Source organism: Panthera leo, chromosome B4, assembly GCF_018350215.1.
Source record: "Panthera leo isolate Ple1 chromosome B4, P.leo_Ple1_pat1.1, whole genome shotgun sequence".
Lineage (NCBI taxonomy): Eukaryota > Metazoa > Chordata > Mammalia > Carnivora > Felidae > Panthera > Panthera leo.
In genome coordinates, this window is record NC_056685.1 from 98,506,058 (window position 1) to 98,529,040 (window position 22,983).

The window sequence follows — 22,983 nt, forward strand, 5'->3', positions numbered from 1 at the left end:
GACACAGAATCTGAAGCATTCTCCGGGCTCTGAGCTGTCCACACAGAGCCCGAGGTGGGTCTTGAACCCCCAGACTGCAAGATCACAACCCAAGTTGGTCGCTTAACTGACTGAGCCACCCAGGCGCCCAGCTTACCTTTTTATAATATGACTGTTTCCCACATTAGACAAAGAGTCACATGAACGTAATGAGTCTGTCATTCACGTTTGCATTCTCTAGTGCTTGGCTCAGCACCTGACATATAGGAAGTACTCAATATGTATTTGTTGAAGGAAAAAACAAAGGAGAAGAACTACAGACTTGCTTAAGGATAAAAAGCAATTAGGCTAAATACTTTCAATTAAGATCAGAGTCTATCTCTAGCTTCAGAATTAGCCAACCATAAGGAACACCAGTGAGACTCTTAATGCAGAAATGAGAATTCGATCATCTAATTGGAAAATAATAGTGAAACAGGGACCGTACAAAATAATTGTTTCTGGGGTGTATGTATGTGCAAACACACATACATGCATATCACATATTCTTTGTTTCTGTTTTTCTATAAGATAACTTCTTCTTACTGAGTTCTGAGGAACAGATGTCTCAGGAAATATAATTGCTGGGTCCTACCTGGAGGTTGGGGGTGGGGGGATCTTGAAGGTAACAGAGGAAAATGGGGAGACATTAATCTCACTCCATTAAGAAAAAAAAAGATATTTAGGATATAATGATGTATAAATATGCCATTTATAAGACAGAAGATAGAGATTCAAAAAAATGGGGAATCACATTAATTTAATATAAGAGAATATAGACATGGATATTACACCACTGAAATTTAACTTTAAAATATATGAAAACAACACCTGAATAATACAGCAAAATTGGTAATCAACATATAAAATATAAAAATTGAATATAAATATTCAACATAAAAATTCTGAAATTAAAAAAAAAAAATACAAAGATAAGTGAAAAATCAGAAAATATGCCCAGTATCAGATGAGCAAGCTGAATACTGTGATATGTCCTAAAATAGGCTTAAATTTCAAGAAAAAGTAAGTAAAGAATTCTCTGAACTCCAAAAGCAGTAAACAACTTACTATCAGGAAACCAAAGTCAAGAGTGCTTCAGACTATCAGACAGTGGGGTGACACCGTCAGAGTCTGAAAGAGAAAGTGTGTGATCCGAGACTGGTACACTCCTATTCTAAGAGATGCCAATTTCCAACATCCCTTCCACTCATACATCGTTCTTCAGAGAACAATAGAGTGTGGTACTTAGAACACTACTAACAGAGGATTGCAGGAAAATTCGAAGTAACATCTTCAGATGTCTTACAAATTACTTATTTTAGTGATGTGTAAATAATGGGGAGATTAGAGAATGGCCACTTAAAGGGGTAAAATACAAACGCCCCGAAGGAAAGAAGTTGGCGTGGATTGTAAATAACTCCAATAATTTCTGGAACAAAATTGCACGTTAAAAAAACATCAGTTTTTCATATAGCAGTCCTAAAGAATGTGACAGGAGAGAAAGAAAAACATAAAAAGCATAAAACATCTGATATACTAATGATCCAAACATACTGGGATTGCTGAGGCAGATACAATTTTATGGATTTATGTCAGCTGACAGATATTTATCGTGTATTTATGCATCAGATGCAAAGCCAGAGGCTATACTAGACTATGGGAACTTAGTGACGAACAATTAAAAGTGGCAATTGCCCTCTCAAGGCAGGTAATGGTTGATATAAACGAATGTGAGTGGCAAAGTGGTACAGAGGATAAATAGTGCTACGGTGAGTAAAAGGAGTTCTAAAATTTCTGGCACTACAGATGAAACCTGAAAGTGTGTTTTGAATTGTTTATAAGAAATTTCAGAACTAGAATGATACCTTCTGAATGACACTGAAATACGAAAGGAAACGTAAGTAGGAAGTGCATCAAAATCTTACCCTACATCTGCCTTCCAGCCTTCGTTGTCTTAGGGAAGTAACTCCATTACAACTTATGCAAGTGTCCTCTTTCCTGTCTCTTCCCTTATTTTTCTAGCATATGTGCAAATACATATCTGCATGCACACACACACACACACACACACACACACACACACACTCATCTAGAATATAATGTCCGTATCTGTCCATGCTGCCAATCACTTATCACACTTAGCAGTCACTGGCTTCTTCATCTGCAGTTTCTGTGACCTATAAAGCTTCTTGAGGACAGAAAGCAGACCTTATTCTACTTTGGACTACCAGGGTCTAAGCAATACCCCTCGCTTCTCTGTCTCACTAGGAGCTCTCAAAAGTCCCTTTTTCCACTTCAGGTGGGCCTATATCCATTACAGTTGTAGTCTACTTAAACAAACTCCCTTTTAACACACACACACACACACACACACACACACACACACACTACTCAAAGTGAGAATAAATGATCCCTCGAGCCTCATTCTAAGAAAACAGGCAAGCTTTTGTTTTTACTGTCCCAGAGTTGGAAGCAGAAATGATAAGAACTCAACTCAGGATCTGAATTTTTTCTGCATCTTATAGCAATAAGAACCAAATATAAATTATTCTCTCTACAAATTATCTTGCCATATTTATTAGAGTCATTGGTGAAACGGGAAATGGACAAATTTTTTTTCATCAAGAGAATTATATGATGCTTAATCTAAGACAGTGATAAACTCACTAACTGCCAGAACTAATATAATATAATGAGTAACTGTTGCAGAGGTAAAATATGTTCTGCAAAGCTATGACTTTATATTATAGTTCAATTTCATTTATCTTTAATAAAGTATAACTTTGGATTCTATGTATCACTCATTCATATAGACGTATCATGCCTATTTTCTTCTTTAATGTCTCAAAAGAATTTTATAAACCATGGGCCATATTAATTAATTCCCTGATTAGTTAGCAAAATGTTTTTAATATCTTTGTTTTATTCAAATTCTAATTAAGGATTTGTTGTGCTTACTATTTTTGTACAAAAAATAACCACAGAACTTCGCAGCCTAAAGCAACCATTTTATTTTGCTCACAGAGTTATGGGTCAATTATACTTCAATAAACCTGAAATTAAAAATAAACAGAATGTAGAAAAGCTCATCTAGGTGGTTCTCACTTGGGATCTGTCAAGTGAATATGGTGAGAGGTTGGTTAGGGCTGCAATCGACCCAAGATGACTCACGCCCATGGTAGACAATTGATACTATCAGCTGGGAGACCAGAGCACCTCATACAACGGCTCCAATCTGGCAGTCTCATATAGTCTGACTTCTTACTTGGTGGTCAAATCTTGCAACAAGCAGTGAGACACTTTGTGGCTTTTTCTTGCCTAGTCTGAGAAGTCACACAGCATCACTTCAGCCACAATCTATTGTTACAATCAAGTAACAAGTACATATCCAACTAGAGAAGACACACACCCCACCTCTGGGTGTGAGGTTAAGCTCACTAGGTAAGAACACTTTATGGGATGAGATACTGTCCCAGCCATCTGTAGAAAACACAATCTCTTACTGGATGCAAAAGACAATTGACTGCCTTAGGGTACACGCCGAAGATGTTAGGAATGTTGCCTAACATCTCTATAGATATAAAATTCATCTTCCACATGTATCATCTTCCAATTAATTTCAGTAACAATAAATTTTGTTACTAATCACTCTTTCAAACTGTCACCTTACTACATACTTCGTAAGAAAAGAATTGATAGCTTTAATACAAGATTTTGATTTTCCTTCATGGGCTCTGATGAAAGAAGAGAATTCATCTCTCTTTTAAAGAATAATTCTGGGGCATCAGGGTGGCTCAGTCGGTTAGGTGTCTGACTCTTGATTTCTGCAGGTCATGATCTTGTGGTTCGTGAGTTCGAGCCCTGTGCCAGGCTCTGAGCTGACGGTGCAGAGCCTGCTTGGGATTCTCTCTCTCCCTCTCTCTCTGCCCCTCCCCTGCTCACTCTCTCTCTCTCTCTCTTATTTTTTCTCTCTCTTAAAACAAATAAATAAGCTTTATTAAAAAATAAAAAAAAAGAATGGTTCATATGATTGCCATTTGGGATTAATCAGAAAAATAAAGAAAATTCTTCATTAATTTTTTATTTCAGGCAAAAAAATACAAAAGAAATAAATGTATACTGAGTTACATGTGTCTGCTAGATTGTATTAAGCACTATACCTAGAGATATAGCCACATCTACATCTCTTAAGTACATCCATATTTATACCTATAGTGAGTCCTTCAGTAAAGACTCAGTGACATTAAGTAGCTTCCCAAAGTCATACCTAATTTGTATCAGAGCTCAACTTTGAAATCAATATTCAGTGACTTCAAAGGTTGTGTCCTTTCCACATCATTTATATTAAAATATTATTAAAGTACATGTTTTTTTCTTGATGTAATGGTCATATCCAAATACATTATCAAAATTACTTTTCCTTGACATCATATATTTTTTAAGTTTTTCTATATGAATCTCTTCAACTACTGGATAAGTGTACAACTTTCATAAGTGACACATAATGATTTCCTTGAATGGCAGTCACCTGTTCCATATTGGCTTTCTAATCATCTGAAAATCCCAGGAAACTCAGCATACAGTTGCAAAGGTGAGAATCTTTTCATTTGTATCTAAACTTCAGCCATACTCAGAAATCCCATTCTAACTTGATAAAAGCAATACTTAAACACAACAGAAACCATGGTTGTTTTCTCCTTGCATAAAATTCATCACCAGATAAATAATTTTATTCAAACCCTTACAAATAACTTTGCCTTGCTTAGAAATCCAAAAACTATACAAATTAGCTTACACAGGTTGAAGAAATCTTAAAATGTGTATCCAGTAATACATTTCTATAATTTATTCAATCAAATCTCCAAAATCTTAACCATTTCAGTTTTTTATAGAACACCTGAAATGCCATCTCAATAATACCTTAATAAATCATGACTTCAGAGGGATGAATTATTATTATTACTCCCCTGATAGGACACAGTTCTTCCATGCTCCACTGTGTCTAGTTTATACCTGTGTTATATCAAGCATGAACTAGGGGCATTTAATTTTTTAACTTTTTTAATGTTTATTTGCTTTTTGAGAGAGAGAGCGAGGGACACAGACAGGGAGACACAAAACCTGAAGCAGGCTCCAGGCTCTGAGCCGTCAGCACAGATGGAGGGCTCGAACCGACAAACCGCGAGATCATGACCTGAGCTGAAGTCGGACGTTCAACAGACTGAGCCTCCCAGGCATCCCTATGCTACAGTGTTTTAATGCAAAAGTGTTCAAATGTAAGAACCATAACAATTGTTGCTTTAAATCACACATGTATTCACTTAGCAAATTTTGATTTAATATCTACCACACCTCAAGAGACTTTCCATTAGATACCAGGGTCATAAAGTGAAATAAGATATGGTTCTTATACTCAAGAAGCTTACAATACAATACAATACAACATAAGCCAACTAATAACTATAGTATGAAGTGATAGATGCTTCATTTATCCAATGCCAATAGGATCCAAAGAACGGCAAGTATATCAGACTCCAGAGTTTCTTGGCTTTAGTTTTCCAGAAGTGATGGTTCTTGAGGTAGTATTAGAAAACAGTAGCAGTTGATTTAGATGCGCTAATGGAGGAAACAATGTTAGACAAAAGTATCAGAGCAGTACTGAAGGCACAGAGGTTTAAAACCTCATAATCCAGGGGCACCTGGGTGGCTCGGTCAGTGAAACATCTGACTCTTGGTTTCAGCTCAGGTCATGATCTCACGGTTTGTGGGTTCGAGCCCATGTCGGGCTCTACTGACAGTATGGAGCCTGCTTGGATTCCTTCTCTCTCCCACTCTCTGCCCTTCCCCAGTTGTGTTCTCTCTCTCTTCCTCTCAAAATAAACATTAAAAAAAAATTAAAACCTCATAATCCTGTTTAAAAACTGTAAGTAGCTTAGAATGGCTGGGGGAACAAAGAGAATGAACTGTGGAGAGGGAGATCAGCTTGGGGAGACTAGATTATTTAGGTTGTCTGTCATAAGGTGAGGAGTTTGAACTTCTCTTAAAGGTGTGGGATACCATGGAAGAACTTTAATCGTTGAAATAAAGTACATTTGAGAAAGATAATTCTAGAAGCAATGTGTAGATGGGTTAAAGTAGGAATGGAGAGGAAGCAGAATTGATGTGGGGGTAATACACATGTAAAGTGGTAAGAGCTTAAGCAAAGGAATAGGCACTGAGAATAGTGAAAGGGATGGATTCAAAAGTAAGAAACCCAAGGACTTGAGACCAAGTAGATACACAAAGTGTGAGAAAAATCTACACTGAGAGCCTTGGGCAATTGAACAGAATAGTGCTACACAGTAAGTATAGTTGATCCTTGAACAATATGGGCTTGTTCTGTGCAGGTCCACTTACACGCAGATTTTTTTTTTTTTTTGGTTACAGTACTGAAAACAATTTTATTTTATATATATATTTTTTAATATGAAATTTATTGTCAAATTGGTTTCCATACAACACCCAGTGCTCATCCCAACAGGTGCCCTCCTCAAGACCCATCACCCACCCCACATCAACCCTGTTTATTCTCAGTTTTTAAGAGTCTCTTATGGTTTATATATTTTTAATGTTTATTTATTTTTGAGAGAGAGAGAGAGCACAAGCAGAGAAGGGGCAGAGAGAGGGGGACAGAGGATCCGAAGCAGGCTCTGCCCTGACAGCAGCTAGCCAGACACAGGGTTCGAACTCATGACCTGAGCCAAAGTCTGACACTCAACCAACTGAGCCACCCAGGGGGCCCAGTACTGAAAATGATTTTAATAACATTTTATTTTCTCTAGCTTACTTTACTGTAATAATGCAGTATACAATACATATAATATACAAAATATGTATTAGTTGACTATGTTATCGGTAAGGGGTTCTGGTCAACAGTAAGTTATTAGTAGTTAAGTTTTGGGGGAGTCAAAAGTTATAGGTGGATTTTCGACTGCACAGGGGATCAGCATCCCTAACCTCTGTCGTTTAAGGGTCAACCATATTATACATGACTGACAGAATGAGGTCATGATCAAATGAACGGTGGCTCCACGATGAGGCACTTATTCTTTATCCTAGGAAGACATCCAAAAAAATGTTCTCCTTAGAAGTTTGTAGAACCATAAAATAAAAATGGAAGGCTATAACAGGAGCTTTTCCTCATTATCAGATACAACACTTCCCCGTCAACCCACTGAATTCTCTTTGCTCTTCTCTTGCGTGGCTTGTTATACAGGTTCGGTTCCTCCTACTTTTTCAAGCACTTTCACTGTAGATTTTTGTCCTTGCTGGCCAACTGAGTGGCGACTACAGTTTATCACAGTACATGTTTTATCTATGCAAGGACTATAAACCATAATCTCACATATATACACATGCTAAATACTGGGCGGTAAGCACAGCCTATTGTATACAGTTCTCTCCTGAAGTAACTCACAACTTTGACTGGAAATTCCAAGTAATTAATAAAATGTGTCTTATAGATGTGTCAACACTATGGATTGTTCTAAGTCAATTTACCTGTGCAGAGTCACTGGTTCATTAAGAACATATGTTCATATAGTAAAACATTTAAAACAGGAACATACACTTTTTTACCTGTATTATACTCTAGTTACTCCAGCATTCTAATGTATATTCCTTCCTAACTAAAATACAGTACTCCTTTTTTTTTCCTAAAAAAATGTAAGTTTTCCCAAAAACTCTGTAAAACTTTATTAATAAGAGTAGAGACACTAAAATGAATATATAGACTTCAATAAACAGTATAGCTATTGGGAAAGCAGCTCTTTACCACAAACAAGTAAAGACCTTTTAAAGATCTAGAGAATGATGGAATACACTTGATATAAAATGTATGTAACATCACCATAACATATAATTTCATATTTAATATTTTAAAGTTAATCAAGAAATATTTTAGACTCTTGAAGACTGTTAAGAATTTTAAAAGCCAGTTATTATATTGTCCATGTTTGAAAATATAACCATGTAATTAAAAGCTCTCCTATTAGACTGAATACTAAATAATAGATTTTATTACACCGAAATCAGAGAACAATGCAGACAGTAAGGCAAATGCAGAATGATTTATTGGGCCAAGAATTATAATTTAACAAAATATACAGATAACATATTGAATACGTATTCCTTAACTCTACATTGAAATAACAGTGGAAAGTAATAAGAAATTAACTATTCCTAAACTCCTATATAGACAAACTTCTTGCAAACAAACACATATCAGTACTTATATTAAGAGCATGATGGTTTATTAAGAGTAAGATGTGACATTAACATGTTAAATCCCAGAAGAATCTTCCCTTTTTTCCCAATATGACAGCCTACACAATACATTTTGTGATTATATTCACAAGATGACCCAACAATGTTAAGAATAGATTTGTTATGAATAAAAAATTATCAATGAAAAACAGTACATGCATATTGAGCACCCACAGAATTAGTCATTTTAATATGAGAACAATTTGTAGGTTTTAAAATGACTATAGTTGGATACATTTTTCTAAGAATAAGAATGTGATTCAGAAATGGTGTTACTATTGAGTTACTATACTTACTATAGACTTATTTCTGCTAAAATGTCTTCCAGCATATTGTTTTAATTACAATAACCTAATGGCGGGGGTGAATTCAAAGGAATAAAGAATTTAGCTAGTGAAAATAGCACTAAAATGTTCTGATATTTTAGTGGTGAGTTTTAGTACCTACTCGAAAAAGTACTACTTTGAATGTACTGTGTTCTCACATATCACACAACTGATAATGTTGCCAATAGCATAGATGAATAAAGTTATATGCCAAAAGTCATATTCTACAACTTATTTTACTCAACACCATTCTTTTCTAATTTATGTTATCATAATATATAACATTTAAAAGTATGAACTTGGAAACAACTGAGTTTTCTCTTCTCTCTGTATTTCCAAGCAGAAGTGAGGAGAAGTGAAGGAAAATTTAGAAAGGATAATTACAACATATTTAATCATTAAATAATATCTATTGAGAAGAAAATGTTTCAGTTGTTTTAGTATAACAAAAGGAGGTTTAGAATAACATACATTCATTTTAGGACACAAACATCCTTTTACATTTTGTTAAGAATTAGAAAATTATCCCTTAGTCCATACATGTGATAATGCACTTTTTGAGATCTTTACTTAAAAATCTCAGAAAACATTCCCCCTCCCATTTTACACTGTTTCTAGCTAACTAGTAATTCTGTGTAGGTAAGAAGGATTGCAGTTAAAAATAGAATAAAAGAACGAACAGAGCTGATCACTCAAATAATTACACTGTGCTCAACTGGACCAAAAAAACAAAACAAAACAAAACAAAACAAAACCAGCACATAATTTAGAAGAATTCACAAGACAGGTCAGTGTTTACATAAGCATTTTAGGGGTAAGCCTCCATCATTCTAATAATTTATCTTATGGAAAACATCTACAATCACCCCACAGGGAAAATTTCCCTTGCATATCCGTTAATTCCTTTAATATTTTCATGTTTGAAACAAGCTGAACTATTTGAAGTCTTATAGGCTTTGGGCCCAATTCCAGTCTATCAGATTGAGAGTGTTGGCAATCATATTTTGGGGAACAGGTAGCAAAAAAAAAATGGATGTGTAACGCAGTTACTATATACATGCTCCCATATAGTTTCATGAAGACATAACTTTCCTATGAAGCCTACTTAAAAATGACCTTTAAAATCTATTCAAGATAAGTAATAAATCAAAATGACAGGACTTTACAAACTTAGAGACACTCATACATGCACATGAACATACATATAACTTCATCTATCTTTCTGATTTCTCTTTTCAGACTCAATCTTTTCGAGGAAAAAAAAAAGTCCTAGAAAAATATATTCCAGTGTTTGACTGTATTTTACAATCACTTCATTCTCTCCTTTAAAATGCTTCGTGCTGAAGACACGTTCATTTTGAAAAACTAAATCCCCCATGGGGTACGTAAGATATTAACAAAATCTTCATCATTTACTATCCCTATACTTAGACCTTCATAGTAATCTTCAAATTCACCATACGACACTTCATCAGACTTGCTGCAGGCATCTTTTAGTGTTTCTAGAAAAGATAATTTGATTTCTTCCTCTGTGGAATGGCCTGTAAAATAGTACTGACTGTGAAACATTCTCCTTAGAAGACTAGTAAAGTGACTGATGATGATAAAGAAATACTTAATCACCTTATGAAATCTCTTCCACAATTTGAAATCTATGTCAAACTTCCCTCCAATTTATTTAAACATTTTCTTGCATGAATCAGAATTTAATGGTGATGAGTTTAGTACACATTTGAGGCCTCTTTTAAGCCTCTGATACAATGTAATACATATAGGGAAAATAAGAGTCACTAATGTAGACATTCTTCTATTTCTTAATATTTTAGAGGACTCGGCTTTATTTCCATTAGAAATAAGGAAAGAAGAAAACAATTTCCAAGATTTATAGGCTGTTAACGCAGTAATGCAACGTATGAGAAATATCCTTATATTCAGGCATTAGTTATTTTATGAATCAGTTACTCATAATTGCAGCTAGAAAATATTACTGCGAACATAGGATTCAGAGGCCTATGAAAATCTTTGCTGGAAGAACTTTCACTGGATTAAATCACCCTATTTTAAACTCTGCAATTAAGTAGGTTATTTCCACTAGGTTATGTTAAATATGATTAATCTCATTCTATAGGAAGATGCTATTAAGAATGACAAAATGTAAACAAATTATAATTTTTAGTTTGTCATTTTAAGAGAGAACATAAAATATCTGATTCAGTCTTTTAATTCATTTGCTTTGTTTAATTCATAAAGAGAACAATAAGCTATTTAAATAAGTAGCTCGGATTGTATTGTGGTCAGTTAAAGGGAAGGAACCATCTCAGCCACTACCCTCCTCACGCAGATCTACTCCCAGGATCCCAGCACCGAACAGGAAAAAAGACATTCATTAAGTTTTTAATAAGAGGAAGTAATAATAAGATGGAAGTAAGCTATAGAAGGCGGTCAGGTAATACTCAAAGAAAATAGACGCCCATATATATAAAGGCAAAAAAGGGTCAGAGAAATCTATGTGACTCTCTAAATCATTCTGAAGTCATGTCGCATTTCAAAATAACACACTTAAATGGGAATACCACCTTGTCTAATGAGGTGGGCAAAATTAGGCAAGAGTTAGATCTTTTTCAAACACCAGAGGTCTCTAATGGACTCGGTAATAATTCATCGTAAAGTGCCTTTCAAACTGAAAGAATGCTTTGGATAAAATGTTTGCTGTCTTTTAAAAACATGCATGCGAGGGGCGCCTGGGTGGCTCTGTCGGCAGAGCATCTGACTCAGTTTCGGCTCAGGTCATGATCTCACAGCTAGTGAGTCTTAGACTCCCATCAGACTCTGGTGACAACACACAGCCTCTTTGGGATTCTGTCTCCCTTTCTCTCTGCCCCTCCCTCATTCTCCCTCTCTCTCTCTCTCTCTCTCCCTCTCTCTCTCTGCCTCTGTCAAAAATAAAGAAATAAAAATAAATAAATATTTAAAAATAAAAACTAAAAACACGCATGAGAAATACAGAACTAGTGATTATTTTATTTTAAACACAGGCTGAATGAACGACTGAATAAGTATGTTCTGCAGAAATGGTAATATAAAACAATAAATTGAATTTGTGATTGAATGTTAGTCAAGAATTAAAATTAATCAAGATCTGATCTATATAAAACATATATACCTGTTGGCAGTAGAGATTTCTTCCTTTGTTTACCATCCGTACTTTAGGATAAATGAGTTTTAACACTTTTTTAAATAAAAACATTATTTTTTTTATTTTATAAGTTTTTATTTATTTTGAGAGAGAGAGTGTGAGCAGGGGAGGGGCAGAGAGAGAGGGGGAGAGAAAGAATCCCAAGCAGGCTCTGTGCTGTCAGCAGAGCCCAAAGCAGAGCTCAAACACAAGACCATGAGATCACGACCTGAGCCAAAATCAAGAATCAGATGTTTAGCCAATGGAGCCAGCTATGCATCTTAGCATTTTTTATTTAAATTTGTGTTTCAAATACTCAAGAATTTTATACTTCCTCTGTACTCCCACCTAGGAAATACATAGCTTTTATCACTTGTGACTAACTTCTTTCTCTCCTCTTAGAGACCATCAAGTATTTTAATGAACAATGTTAAGTTCTATTATCTTCACAAGAAATATATTTGAAATATCTTATTTCTATTAAAGCTGAAAATAGCTTTTTCTAATAAATTATTTATGCAAAGTAAAAAAAAGTATTTTCTACAGTTAGATTGTGCTACAAAAGCGTTAATTTAAATGAATTATAAATTGTAAACAATCTATATTCCAGAGATGGGTATGTAAATATATTATAATTTGTAATGATAGACAACAATAAAGGTTTTTTGTTTCTCTTTTTTAAAAAACAGTAATGAGTTTTCCTCTTTTTAAGGCTTTTTATGCCTTGCTAGATCTTCCTTAATGAGAATGCAAAGACGAGGTATGGAATTTCTTAAATTAACAAAGGCTTACCCAAAAACAAAGACAAAACCCTCACCAACAATTCCGTGACATCTAACAAAACTAAAGCTACTTAATTAAGATTATTAGAGGGGAGAAAATAAAGAGAAACACAATATAGGGTGTTGAAATCACCTAATTCTGAAATAAGTAAACTATCTTGTTCTTATATTTAGTAAGACTAATTAAAGGAGAAAAGCAGAGAATGACAAAGGTTTAAAGGAAAAGATACGCTAAATCCAATTAAATAATGCTAGAAATTTTCTTATGGCAACTGCAGTTCATTTAAAGTCACTGATAAGCACATTAAACTATTTTGACCTGAAACAGATTATTAGAAATTCTTTTAATATTAGAAAAAGGAAAATTCTAGAATAATAGTATTCTATAGTACTTAATAGTAGACGATCAAAATTATAAATTAGAAAGAAACTATTCATAAAATATAAATTATAAGTGGTCAAAAAATATACAAAAATGTGTTTAGCCTTCCAAGTAGCCAGGGAAATGAAAATAAAATTATTTTTAGTCTATCAGATAGGCAAAAATTTGTGGTGTTAGCATGGTAGGAGTGTAACTGAATTCTCCATCTAATGGCAATATAGCCATCTTACAATGCAATGGTATAGCCATCTTACAATGCAATTTGAAAGTATCCATTAACATTTGAAATGCAGATATCCTAAGTCATAAAATTACCCCCTCCACCCTGGAAACAGCAGAAAATGAGCCTATGGAGTCACAAATATGCCTATTCACTTCTTCATTGTTTAGAAATTAAAAGTCTACCAACAGGAGACTAGATAGGTAGGTAAATTGTAGCATATTGATTTTTACAAAGAGTAATATACAACAAATAAAAATAAGGTGGATCAATGGGATTAATATGGAAAGAGCTCCAAAAGGTATTTTGGAGCATAAAAAGTAAATTACATAGCAATGTGTTTAGTGTACCTTTCATGTTAAAAAAAAAAAAAGAAAGAAAAATCTTCAAGAAGTATTAGATCTTTATAGTACATATACATATTCATACAAAATTCATGGAGTAAGGATTGAAATGTATATATATTAAATGACAATAACTGTTACCTCTATAGAGGAAAGTATAATGAAAAGAGGAGAGTTACTATGGCCAAATGCTTTCATTATAATAAGAATTCATTTATAAATCAATTATGTAAAAATTAAAGTCTGAAGAAATATAGTAGGCAATACATCTCTAAAATTACAGATGTTCCTTGACTTATGATAAAGTTATGTCTGATAAACCAATCAGTTGTAAATTGAAACGGTCCTAAGCTGAAAATGCATTTAATTCACCTAATCTACTGAACACCATAGCTTGGCCTAGCCTACCTTACACGTGCTCAGAACACTTACATTAGCCTACAGCTGGGTAAAATCACCTGATGCCTATTTTATAATCTAGTTGAATATCTCATGTAATTGACTGAATACTGTACTGATAGCGAATGGCTGGAAGCGTGTGGGTTGCTGACCCTCCCAATCGCACGGCTGACTGAGAGCTACAGCTTGTCGCCCCGCACGACAGCCGCAGAGAGTACCGTACCGCCCGGCGTTAGCCAGGGGAAAAGATCAAAATCCAAAATTTGAAGTAGTTTCTACTAAACAGTTAATGTTTTCACACTATCATGAAGTCAGAATACCGTTAAGTTGAACCATCCGAAGTTGGGGACCACCTGGATGTATGCATGTATTTTCTAGATGCTCAAATTTTGACAAACGTATGTATGCTCATTACATGTATACCTCCATTCCTAGAGAAAGACGTTCACTTTCTGCCTTAAATCTTCAAGTGTAAGCACATACAGTAAAACCAACTCAGAGAACTTGCACATGTAATTATCTGTCCTCTAAATCTATTCTGTTTCAACTCAGATTCCTTGCCATCTCCTCAGTAAGAAATAAAAGTTCAATCTCAGTTTATGAATATCAGAGAAAAAAATAAGAAGACAATAGACCTATGAATTTTTAAAGGAAGGCCAAATGACTCTTATGTTTCTGGTTTAAAAAATAATTGTTTATTTCCTCCCTTAATAGCCTCAAGTCCACACTGTAAGTTAATATGATTTAAAGATATTACTTTTATTAACTAACATTTTAGAAATGTAATGCATTTTGACTCATAATAATTACCTGAAATTACTTGAGGATGCTTCTTTGCACAATAACATTTTCTTATGTCTATAATAGGCACACAGCCAGTTTTGTTGAAATCCAGTTTCATAAAGACCTAAATACAGAGAGATGTTATTTTTTTTTCTATAAACTCATTAGACATGAGAATCTAACTCCCTATTCTGAAGGTTATTTATGATCTCTAAACAAGCCAGTTTAAAAGTACTAAACTGGTATATGACGAAAGCGTCATGAATCCAGGAAGATATTAGAACAAGATGTTAGGTAACCTACGCTGGAGTATTATTTCTACCACTTCCTGGAACCCTGACCTTGAAAAAGTAACCTTACCTCTGTTGCACTGGCTTTCCTCTCACACTTTAGAGTTGAGTAAAAGACCTTACTGGTAACTTCCTGCTCTAGAATTTACAGGAAACTGATAAATGGCCAAGACAAATTACTTTGATTCAAAAAGTGATCATGTAAATATTCATCACTAAAATCAATGAGAAATTGCAATACTTTTTAAATGGCCTGTGTTGGGGCGCCTGGGTGGCTCAGTCGGTTAAGCGTCCAACTTCGGCTCAGGACACGATCTCGCGGTCCATGAGTTCGAGCCCCGCGTCCAGCTCTGGGCTGACAGCTCAGAGCCTGGAGCCTGCTTCAGGGAAGCTCTCTGTCCCTTCCCCGTTCATGCTCTCTCTCTGTCTCAAAAATAAATAAACTTTAAAAAAAATTTTTTTTTAAATAAATGGCCTGTGTTACTCTATTTCCTAAAATTTAACACTACCTTTTGATATGCCAGTTGTTTTATTGCTCCTCTAACTCAATACAATTTTTAGCATCATAAAATAAAAAATATTTTATGGAGGAGTGGGTATATAGAAACACAAAACCAACTCAAAACAACAGCCCACATTTGTAAAAGAGTCGAAACTGGAATCAAGTTTGTTTATTCATAATAATCTATTCACAGAAATATGGCACCTGTAATGGGCTGAACTATGTCCTACCCCAATTCATGTGTTGAAGCCCTAACCCACCCTGTACCTCAGAATGTGACTGCTATTTGGAGATGGGGCCTTTAAAGAAGTAATTAAGTTAAAATGAAATCACTAGGGTGGGCCCTAATCCAGTATAACTGGTGTCCAGTATAAGAAGAGGAGATTAGGACACAGACAACCAGACTGAGGATTTGAGCACATAAAGAGAAGACAGCAAATCACAAGTCAAGGAGAGAGGCCTCAGGAGAGACCAAACCTGCTGACACCTTGATCTTGGACTCCTAGCCTCCAGAAGAGCAAGATAATAAATTTCTGTTATTTAAGTCACACAGCCTGGGGTATTTGTTATGGTAGCCCATAACAAATTAGTATAGTACTTTATAACTCTATTTTTGTCCTCTATTCCCAGAATCAAGATTTATGAAAGAGACAACCCTCCAATTTCTATTCCTGATATTCAAACCTCTCACCAGGACATGTAAAGTACAAATAAATGCACATTTATAAATATTATGTGCTGAATTCATTTAACATAAAGTTTTTATTGTGTCTTTTAGCCAGTAAAGATAAAGATTTTGATATTTTCTATTTCAGATTTATGCCTGATGTAATTGTTTATACTTTTCTGTACACAATAGCTTTGTTTCCAATATTAGATATATCTACATTTTCTAATAGGTACATATACAAAAGAAAAACAAACTACATTGCTCAAAATATGCTCCAAAAATGGCTACAAGAACCTAAGTAATACATAGTTTCCTATAAAAATCGGAGTTTCTGTTTTGTTTTGTTTTTTAAAGTTTTATTTATTTATTTATTTATTTATTTATTTATTTATTTATTTATTTTGAAAGGGAGGGTGTGTGAGCAGGGAAGGGGCAGAGAGAGACAGGATCTCAAGCAGGCTCCACACTGGAAGCAGGGAACCCAATGTGGGGCTCGATCCCACGAATCATGGGACCATGACCTGAGCTGAAATCAAGAGTCAGACATTTAAATGACTGAGCCACCCAAGCACCTCAGGGGTCCTGTTTTTAATTCTAATTTAACACAGTCATTTTAATCTTCATTTGAACAGCTAACATGCATATTATAAAACCAGAGAAACATATTATAAAACCAGAGATTATAAAACCAGTCATCATCCTAAGATAACATGTATTGAGCCTTGACACTGGAATAGCCACAATGCTAAGATTTTACATGTTTAATCCTTATACCAACCCTATGAGACAAAACTAAGGCTCAAAGATATTTAATAATAGATAGTCATATAACTAGTCATTTATGGAGCCAGCAATTTATGGAACTAGTAGTCTGTGAACCAAAATTTGATTTCAGATTTTAATTTCCTTTTAAAATCTGTTCCTGGGGTGCCTGGGTGGCTCAGTCAGTTAAGCATCTGATGTGGTCCATGAGTTCGAGCCCTGCATCGGGCTCTGTGCTGACAGCTCAGGGCCTGGACCCTGCTTCAGATTCTGTGTCTCCCTCTCTCTCTGCCTCTCCCCAATCACACTCTGTTTCTCTCTGTCTCTCAAAACTAAATAAATGTTAAAACAAATTTTTTTAATAAAACAAAATCTGTTCCTAAAACATATGTATAAATTATTTTGCTTTATCCTGGTAGATTTGTATATGTATGTATTTGCTTGTATTTTACTAAACCCAAAACAAATGACAGGTAAAGGGATTTAAAACATGTTCAATGGTGGGGCTTCTGGGTAGCTCAGTCAGTTAAGGGTTGACTCTTGATTTAGGCTCAGGTCATGATCTCATGGTTCACAGGATTGAGCCCTGAGTCAGGCTCTGTGCTGTCAGCACAGAGTTTGCTTGGGATTCTCCCTTATTCTCTCTCTGCCCCTCCCCTGCTTGCATGCACTCTAAATAAGTAAATACATAAATACATACATACATATATACATACATAAACAAATTTGTTCAATAGTAATTCAATGACGTTTTAAAATAATGAGCCCTGCGGCACCTGGGTGGCTCAGTCGAATGAGAGTCTGACTCAGGTCATGATCTCATGACTCATGAGTTCGAGCCCCACATCGGGACTCTGTGCTGACAGCTCAGAGCTTGGAGCCTGCTTCAGATTCTGTCTCCCTTGCTCTCTGCCCCTCCCCCACTTGCGCTCTCTCTCTCTCTCTCTCTCTCTCTCTCTCAAATATAAATAAACATTAATTTTTTTAAATGAGACCAACACCTTATTAAAAGTAACTATTTAAAAGATTACTTAACAAAGTTACCTTTCGAACAAATGATTTCCTGTACTCATTCATTTCACCAATAATGGCACGTTTGAATTCTCCGTAATCAACCTTGCCACTGTCATTGCCATTCAGAATTTGCCATGCAGGTTCAAAATCCTAAAAATATTCACACAGATACCTTTGTTTCACCTTGAAATTGTATATGACCACAACAAAACTCATCTCAATAGTATTTTGTTACTACTTTAGCCCCAGACAAGGTAACAGACTTCATTTAAAACTTTGAAAAAGTTATATATAAACCCAAACAAAAGCACTAAGAAAGCTTACAAAGGCACTAAGAAAGCTATTTAAAGGGACTCTATGGTAAACAGTTCTGTAAGTTAAGGACCATTTAGGAGTGGCAATGTCACAAATTTATATTTTCAGTTCAATTCCTTTCTATACAAAAATGTTTACCATTTACTTGAATTTGAACACTGAATATGTTTAATGTAGTCACTTCAGGTTCTGCAATGCTTCAAAAGCATCAGGACCACTCACAGTATTTCTAGTCTTCATGTTTCAAAGCACAGAAGATTCGAATGGCTCCAATATTATTCCATAACTCACACTGAAAGGTGTTATTTTGAGTCAAACCTTATGTCAGTTGGTTCATTTTACCATTGCCACTTATTCCTTTGCAAATGCACAACTTAGTAGAATATTCTATTCACAGAATTCCTAACAACAAAGAAATTACAGCATGAGGTTTTCTTAAACTAAGGTAAATATACTTTAAATGTTTCAGTCAAGTTGTTAGCTTTAAGTGAGAATGTAAATAGGGTATCTAGCAAGGTGATTGACAAATAGGTACTCAAAAAAAATTCCCTTCCACTTCCTCCTAATTTTTTCAACTAAAATTCTAATAAGAAAACTCCATCTTAAGATGCTCTGCCCCCCACCACTTTTCAACTACTCCTAATTTGTCTGTCATAATGCCCAGTACACGACTGACTTTAAGTATCTGTAAAATGTACTGTTAAGTTTAAAAATAAGCCTGACGGAGCACCTGATGGGTGGCTCAGTCTGTTAAGCATCTGACTCATGGTTCAGCGCAGGTCATGACCTCACGGTTTCGTGGGTTGAGGTCCCACATCTGGCTCTGTGCTGGCAGCGAGGAGCCTGCTTGAGATTCTCTGTCACCCTCTCTCTCTCTACCCCTCTCCCAATCACTCTCTCTGTCTCTCCAAATAAATAAATAAACTTAAAAAATAATAAAAATAAAGCATGTTCCCATGAAATTTTCTCATCTGAGGTTTAAAGCAACTCTGACTAGAGGTAGTATCTGTGGATTGTCCAGGCAAAGCCTGTCAATTAGAAAAGCTAAAAGACCAATTCAAAATCACACAGTTGAAGTAGTAAGGCCAGAACTTGAATCTATACCTCATAAGTTCAATTTCCAGTGTTCCCTCCACAAAATATACTACGCCTTGTGACAAGACCGTTTGAAGCAAGAGAGCAACGCAAGAGAATCCCTTATCCAAAACCCTTGAGGTAGACGTGTTTCAAATTCGCTGTTAGAATAAAATCAAACTTAGTATGGCATGAAAGGCTTTAATGTAATAGAACCATGCTAGGCTTATTTCTCTCCATTCTTCTCTTTTCCTTCCATTCATATATCTACCCATGTAAACTAATGCATCGCCTGTTTACTCAGCACTTGCGGATGCAAGGTTCTACTTGAGGTGTTACAGCAGGAAACCAGAAGCACCTTGGTGTCTTCCCAGATGGAACTTATACCCTACTTGCCAGAAAAGCCAGAGAATACTTGTAAAGTAATATGAAGAAAATAAAATAGGAAATGGTATAGAGAGGACTGGAGATCGGATGGGGCACTCCTTTAGGCAGGGCTATCAGCGTAGCGCTCCCAGTAGAGAAAGCCTGAATGATGGAAAATCCAGCCATGCAAAGGTCTAGTGGGAGATTGCCCCCAGCATAGAGAACAGGATATGTAATGGCTCTGGTCAGGGTAGGAGGTGTGAGGGTGACCTTCTGCCATTCCTAGAACAGGCTATACTCCCTTTCCCCTTCATGCCTTTATATGTGCTTCTCCTTTTGTGGTCTCGCTGTCTGATCCACACTCCTCCTCCCCTCTTGTCTGTTTAGTTCTTCCTCATCCTTCAAAAGACAGCTCAGCTATACCCTCCTGCAGGAGTCCTATGATCTTCCCTCCCCTTCCCCATAAGCTGGCTTGGAAAATATCCCATGTGTTCTGAAAGCATTCTCCACTTAACACATAAAGTGTTTTGTAATCTATTTATATTTCTTTTCCTTTGATTATGAAGACCTTAAGAGTACAGAGTATGTGTTCTCGGAGCTGAGAACAATGCCTTCTTATTAGGCTCTTCTTAAATGTAGGAGGGAGGAATGAATATTGAAATTTTAAAAAATCAACAGGACTTGTCGCTTGATGGCTAACACTGATTATGAGGCACAAAGAAAGAGACACATGAGCTACTAAAAATCTCACTAGAAAAATGAATAATACCACTTAAGAATACCATGTTACTCATTGCAGCACTTACGTTTTCGGACACTTCTAAGTGAAATGCTTTTAGAGCTTGCTTAAAATCTGCCTTAGCTAAAAGTCCAGTTCCGTCCTTGTCCAGTTGTTGGAGGTATTTCCCCAATCCAGTCAAAATACGAACACCTCTTTTGTGTAGCTGTTCCTTTAGCGCATCTGTTCAGGAAGAAGAGAGATGGAAACCAACTGGTCCAATGTACAAATGTATCAAATTACAATTGTCTCTCTTGTAGGAGAATTAAAGCTGATGTAAGTGATACAAGGGATGTGCTTATGCAACTAGATGGTGTGTGTGACTGGCAAGAGTTTGGAAAATAGAACGCTTTTAGTAGAGTGTTATATACAAAATCACATGTAAATATACTAGAACTATAGCACCACTGTGTGGTGGAGTGCTGTATTTTAAATATACAAAAATAATGGGTCACTTTATCAGGATGAAAATAATCCAAGTGTTACAAATAAAATCTTAGTTTTTACTTTCCAGGCTTCCTCTTCATCTAATGATCCCACATCTTTAATCTCTTTCCTCTTTCCTATAATGATAAAATTGATGCCAGGCCAGTCGCTCCAAAACCACGTGTTCAACATTTCTAAAATAGTTTGAAATCATCAAAGGATAATTTACATATTAAATAGCATCAAGGCTTTGGAATGTTATCTTATACTTACACATTTAAAGTAGCCCTTTCTTCTAGGAATGTTTACGTTATATTCTCAAGCTCTTAAAATTCTCTGTGGGTCAGTGATTACATTTAACACAGTTTGTGCCATCATTACTTAAGAAAATATAGTTAACGTTACTAGAGCAGTTACTGAACACAATAAAGAACACACGTCACTGGATTCAGCAGTGACAAATATTGTACTGACCGTGACGGAACAGAGAAAATAATTTACTAACAATAACATGAAGAACATTGGACAGTTCAAGCACCAATCCCAGACCACCTTTTTTAAATGTTTATTTATTTATTTTGAGAGAGAGTGCGAGCAAGCAGGGGAGGGGCAGAGAGAAAAGGAAAGAGAGAATCCCAAGCAGTCTCCGTACTGTCAGCACAGAGCCTGGAGCAGGGCTCAAACCCACAGCCCTGGGATGATGACCTGAGCCAAAATCAAGAGTCGGACACCCAACCGGGCTCAACCGAGTCACCCAGGCACACCAAATATAAGAATTATAGAAAGTACTAGGGGAGAGGAGCCGGGATGGCGGAATAGCATGGGAGCTTTTTGTGTGTCTCGTGTCCACGAAATATAGCCAGACCAACACTAAACCATCCTACACACATAGAAAACTGACTGGAGGATTAACACAACAATCTGCACAACCTAAACCACAGAATTCAGCAGGTACACAGCACAGAGAGCTGAACTTGGGGAGCAAGAAGTCATGAAAGGTAGAGAACCACTTTCGCGGGCAGAGAGAGGATAGAGACTGGGGCGGGGGAAGAATATGGGAAAAGCACCCCTCCCCAAAGCAGCTGGAGAGAAAGTGGAAAGTTGGAAACAGACGCAGGGACTAAACTAAAAAGGGAGAAAGGAGAAAGGAGAGGGTTTAAATTCCATTAAGACTGTAAACAAGGGGAGCGCAAAGGCTGCAACTCCACAGCTCGATACCTGGCGGTGCTCTGGTGGGAAGGGCGAATCCCCAGGAGCAGAGTGGGGTCCAGGAGGATCTCAGGCCACATGGGGAAAAGCGGTTCCACTGTTGCCAGGACATTTGGTAGAGACTGTTGAAGCCACCTGGTCCCAGCAGACCCCAGAGAACAGCCACATTCGCTGTTGCTAGAACAAGGTCATTAACGGTGAAGCCTGGTGCCAGACGTGTGTTGTGATTTTCCATAATCCCTGAAAAGCTGCTGCAACACTATCTCGCAAACTTTTTCTGGGGTGGGCTGGCACCTAGCCTCAGTCTCGGGGCACCGGCAGCAGCAGGGTCTGGCAGGCGTTCCTGGTGCAGCCGGCATTTGGCCATTGCTCAATGAGACCCTCCCGCGGAGGGGCGGAACACATCAAAGTTGCAGTCCTTTGGAAGTAAGGGGCTGGGGAAAACAGCCACATCTGAGACAAAACTTGGGAGAGAGGTACTGCCTGGGGCCTGGTTACAGAGAGTGAAAAAGCAGGGAGTGGATGAAAGCTGAAGACTGAGGACGAGTGCGCAATTGCTGATCCCGGAGAACAAACTGGGTAGCTGGGTAGTACCATTTTCACCGGTTCCATGCATGCACATGCGCATACGCACCTACGAGCTCTGCAATAATCCACCCCAGTAGGCTAGCAGCGCCATCTAGTGGAGAGTAGAGCTGTTACACTGAGCCCCGCCCAACTGGGCCAACTTCACTCTTCAAGAACACAAGTCTCACCACCAGCTTAATTTATGGAGTATAAAGAGCTACATAGAGTGACTTCTAGGGGAAAATGAAGCAATTTCAGTCCTACTTCAATCTGTTAG

The 22,983-nt window shown here is 36.5% G+C and overlaps 1 protein-coding gene across 6 annotated transcripts in view; it reads right to left on the minus strand.

Moving 5' to 3' along the window:
- Positions 1-5,255: 5,255 nt before the first annotated feature.
- The window catches only part of CAPS2 (calcyphosine 2), a 55,958-nt gene continuing 38,230 nt past the window's right edge, over positions 5,256-22,983 (minus strand). For 4 of the 6 annotated variants that reach the window (XM_042947193.1, XM_042947196.1, XM_042947194.1 and 1 more), the window contains 4 exons: positions 20,533-20,687; positions 18,002-18,121; positions 14,761-14,857; positions 8,141-10,189 (listed from right to left, as the gene is read on the minus strand). In XM_042947193.1, the coding sequence (XP_042803127.1) occupies positions 10,014-10,189; positions 14,761-14,857; positions 18,002-18,121; positions 20,533-20,687 (548 nt within the window). In that variant the 3' untranslated portion in view covers positions 8,141-10,013. Of the gene's footprint in view, positions 5,635-8,140; positions 10,190-14,760; positions 14,858-18,001; positions 18,122-20,532; positions 20,688-22,983 lie in introns of those variants that run through there. The other 2 variants (XM_042947195.1, XM_042947197.1) reach the window with 2 other exon arrangements.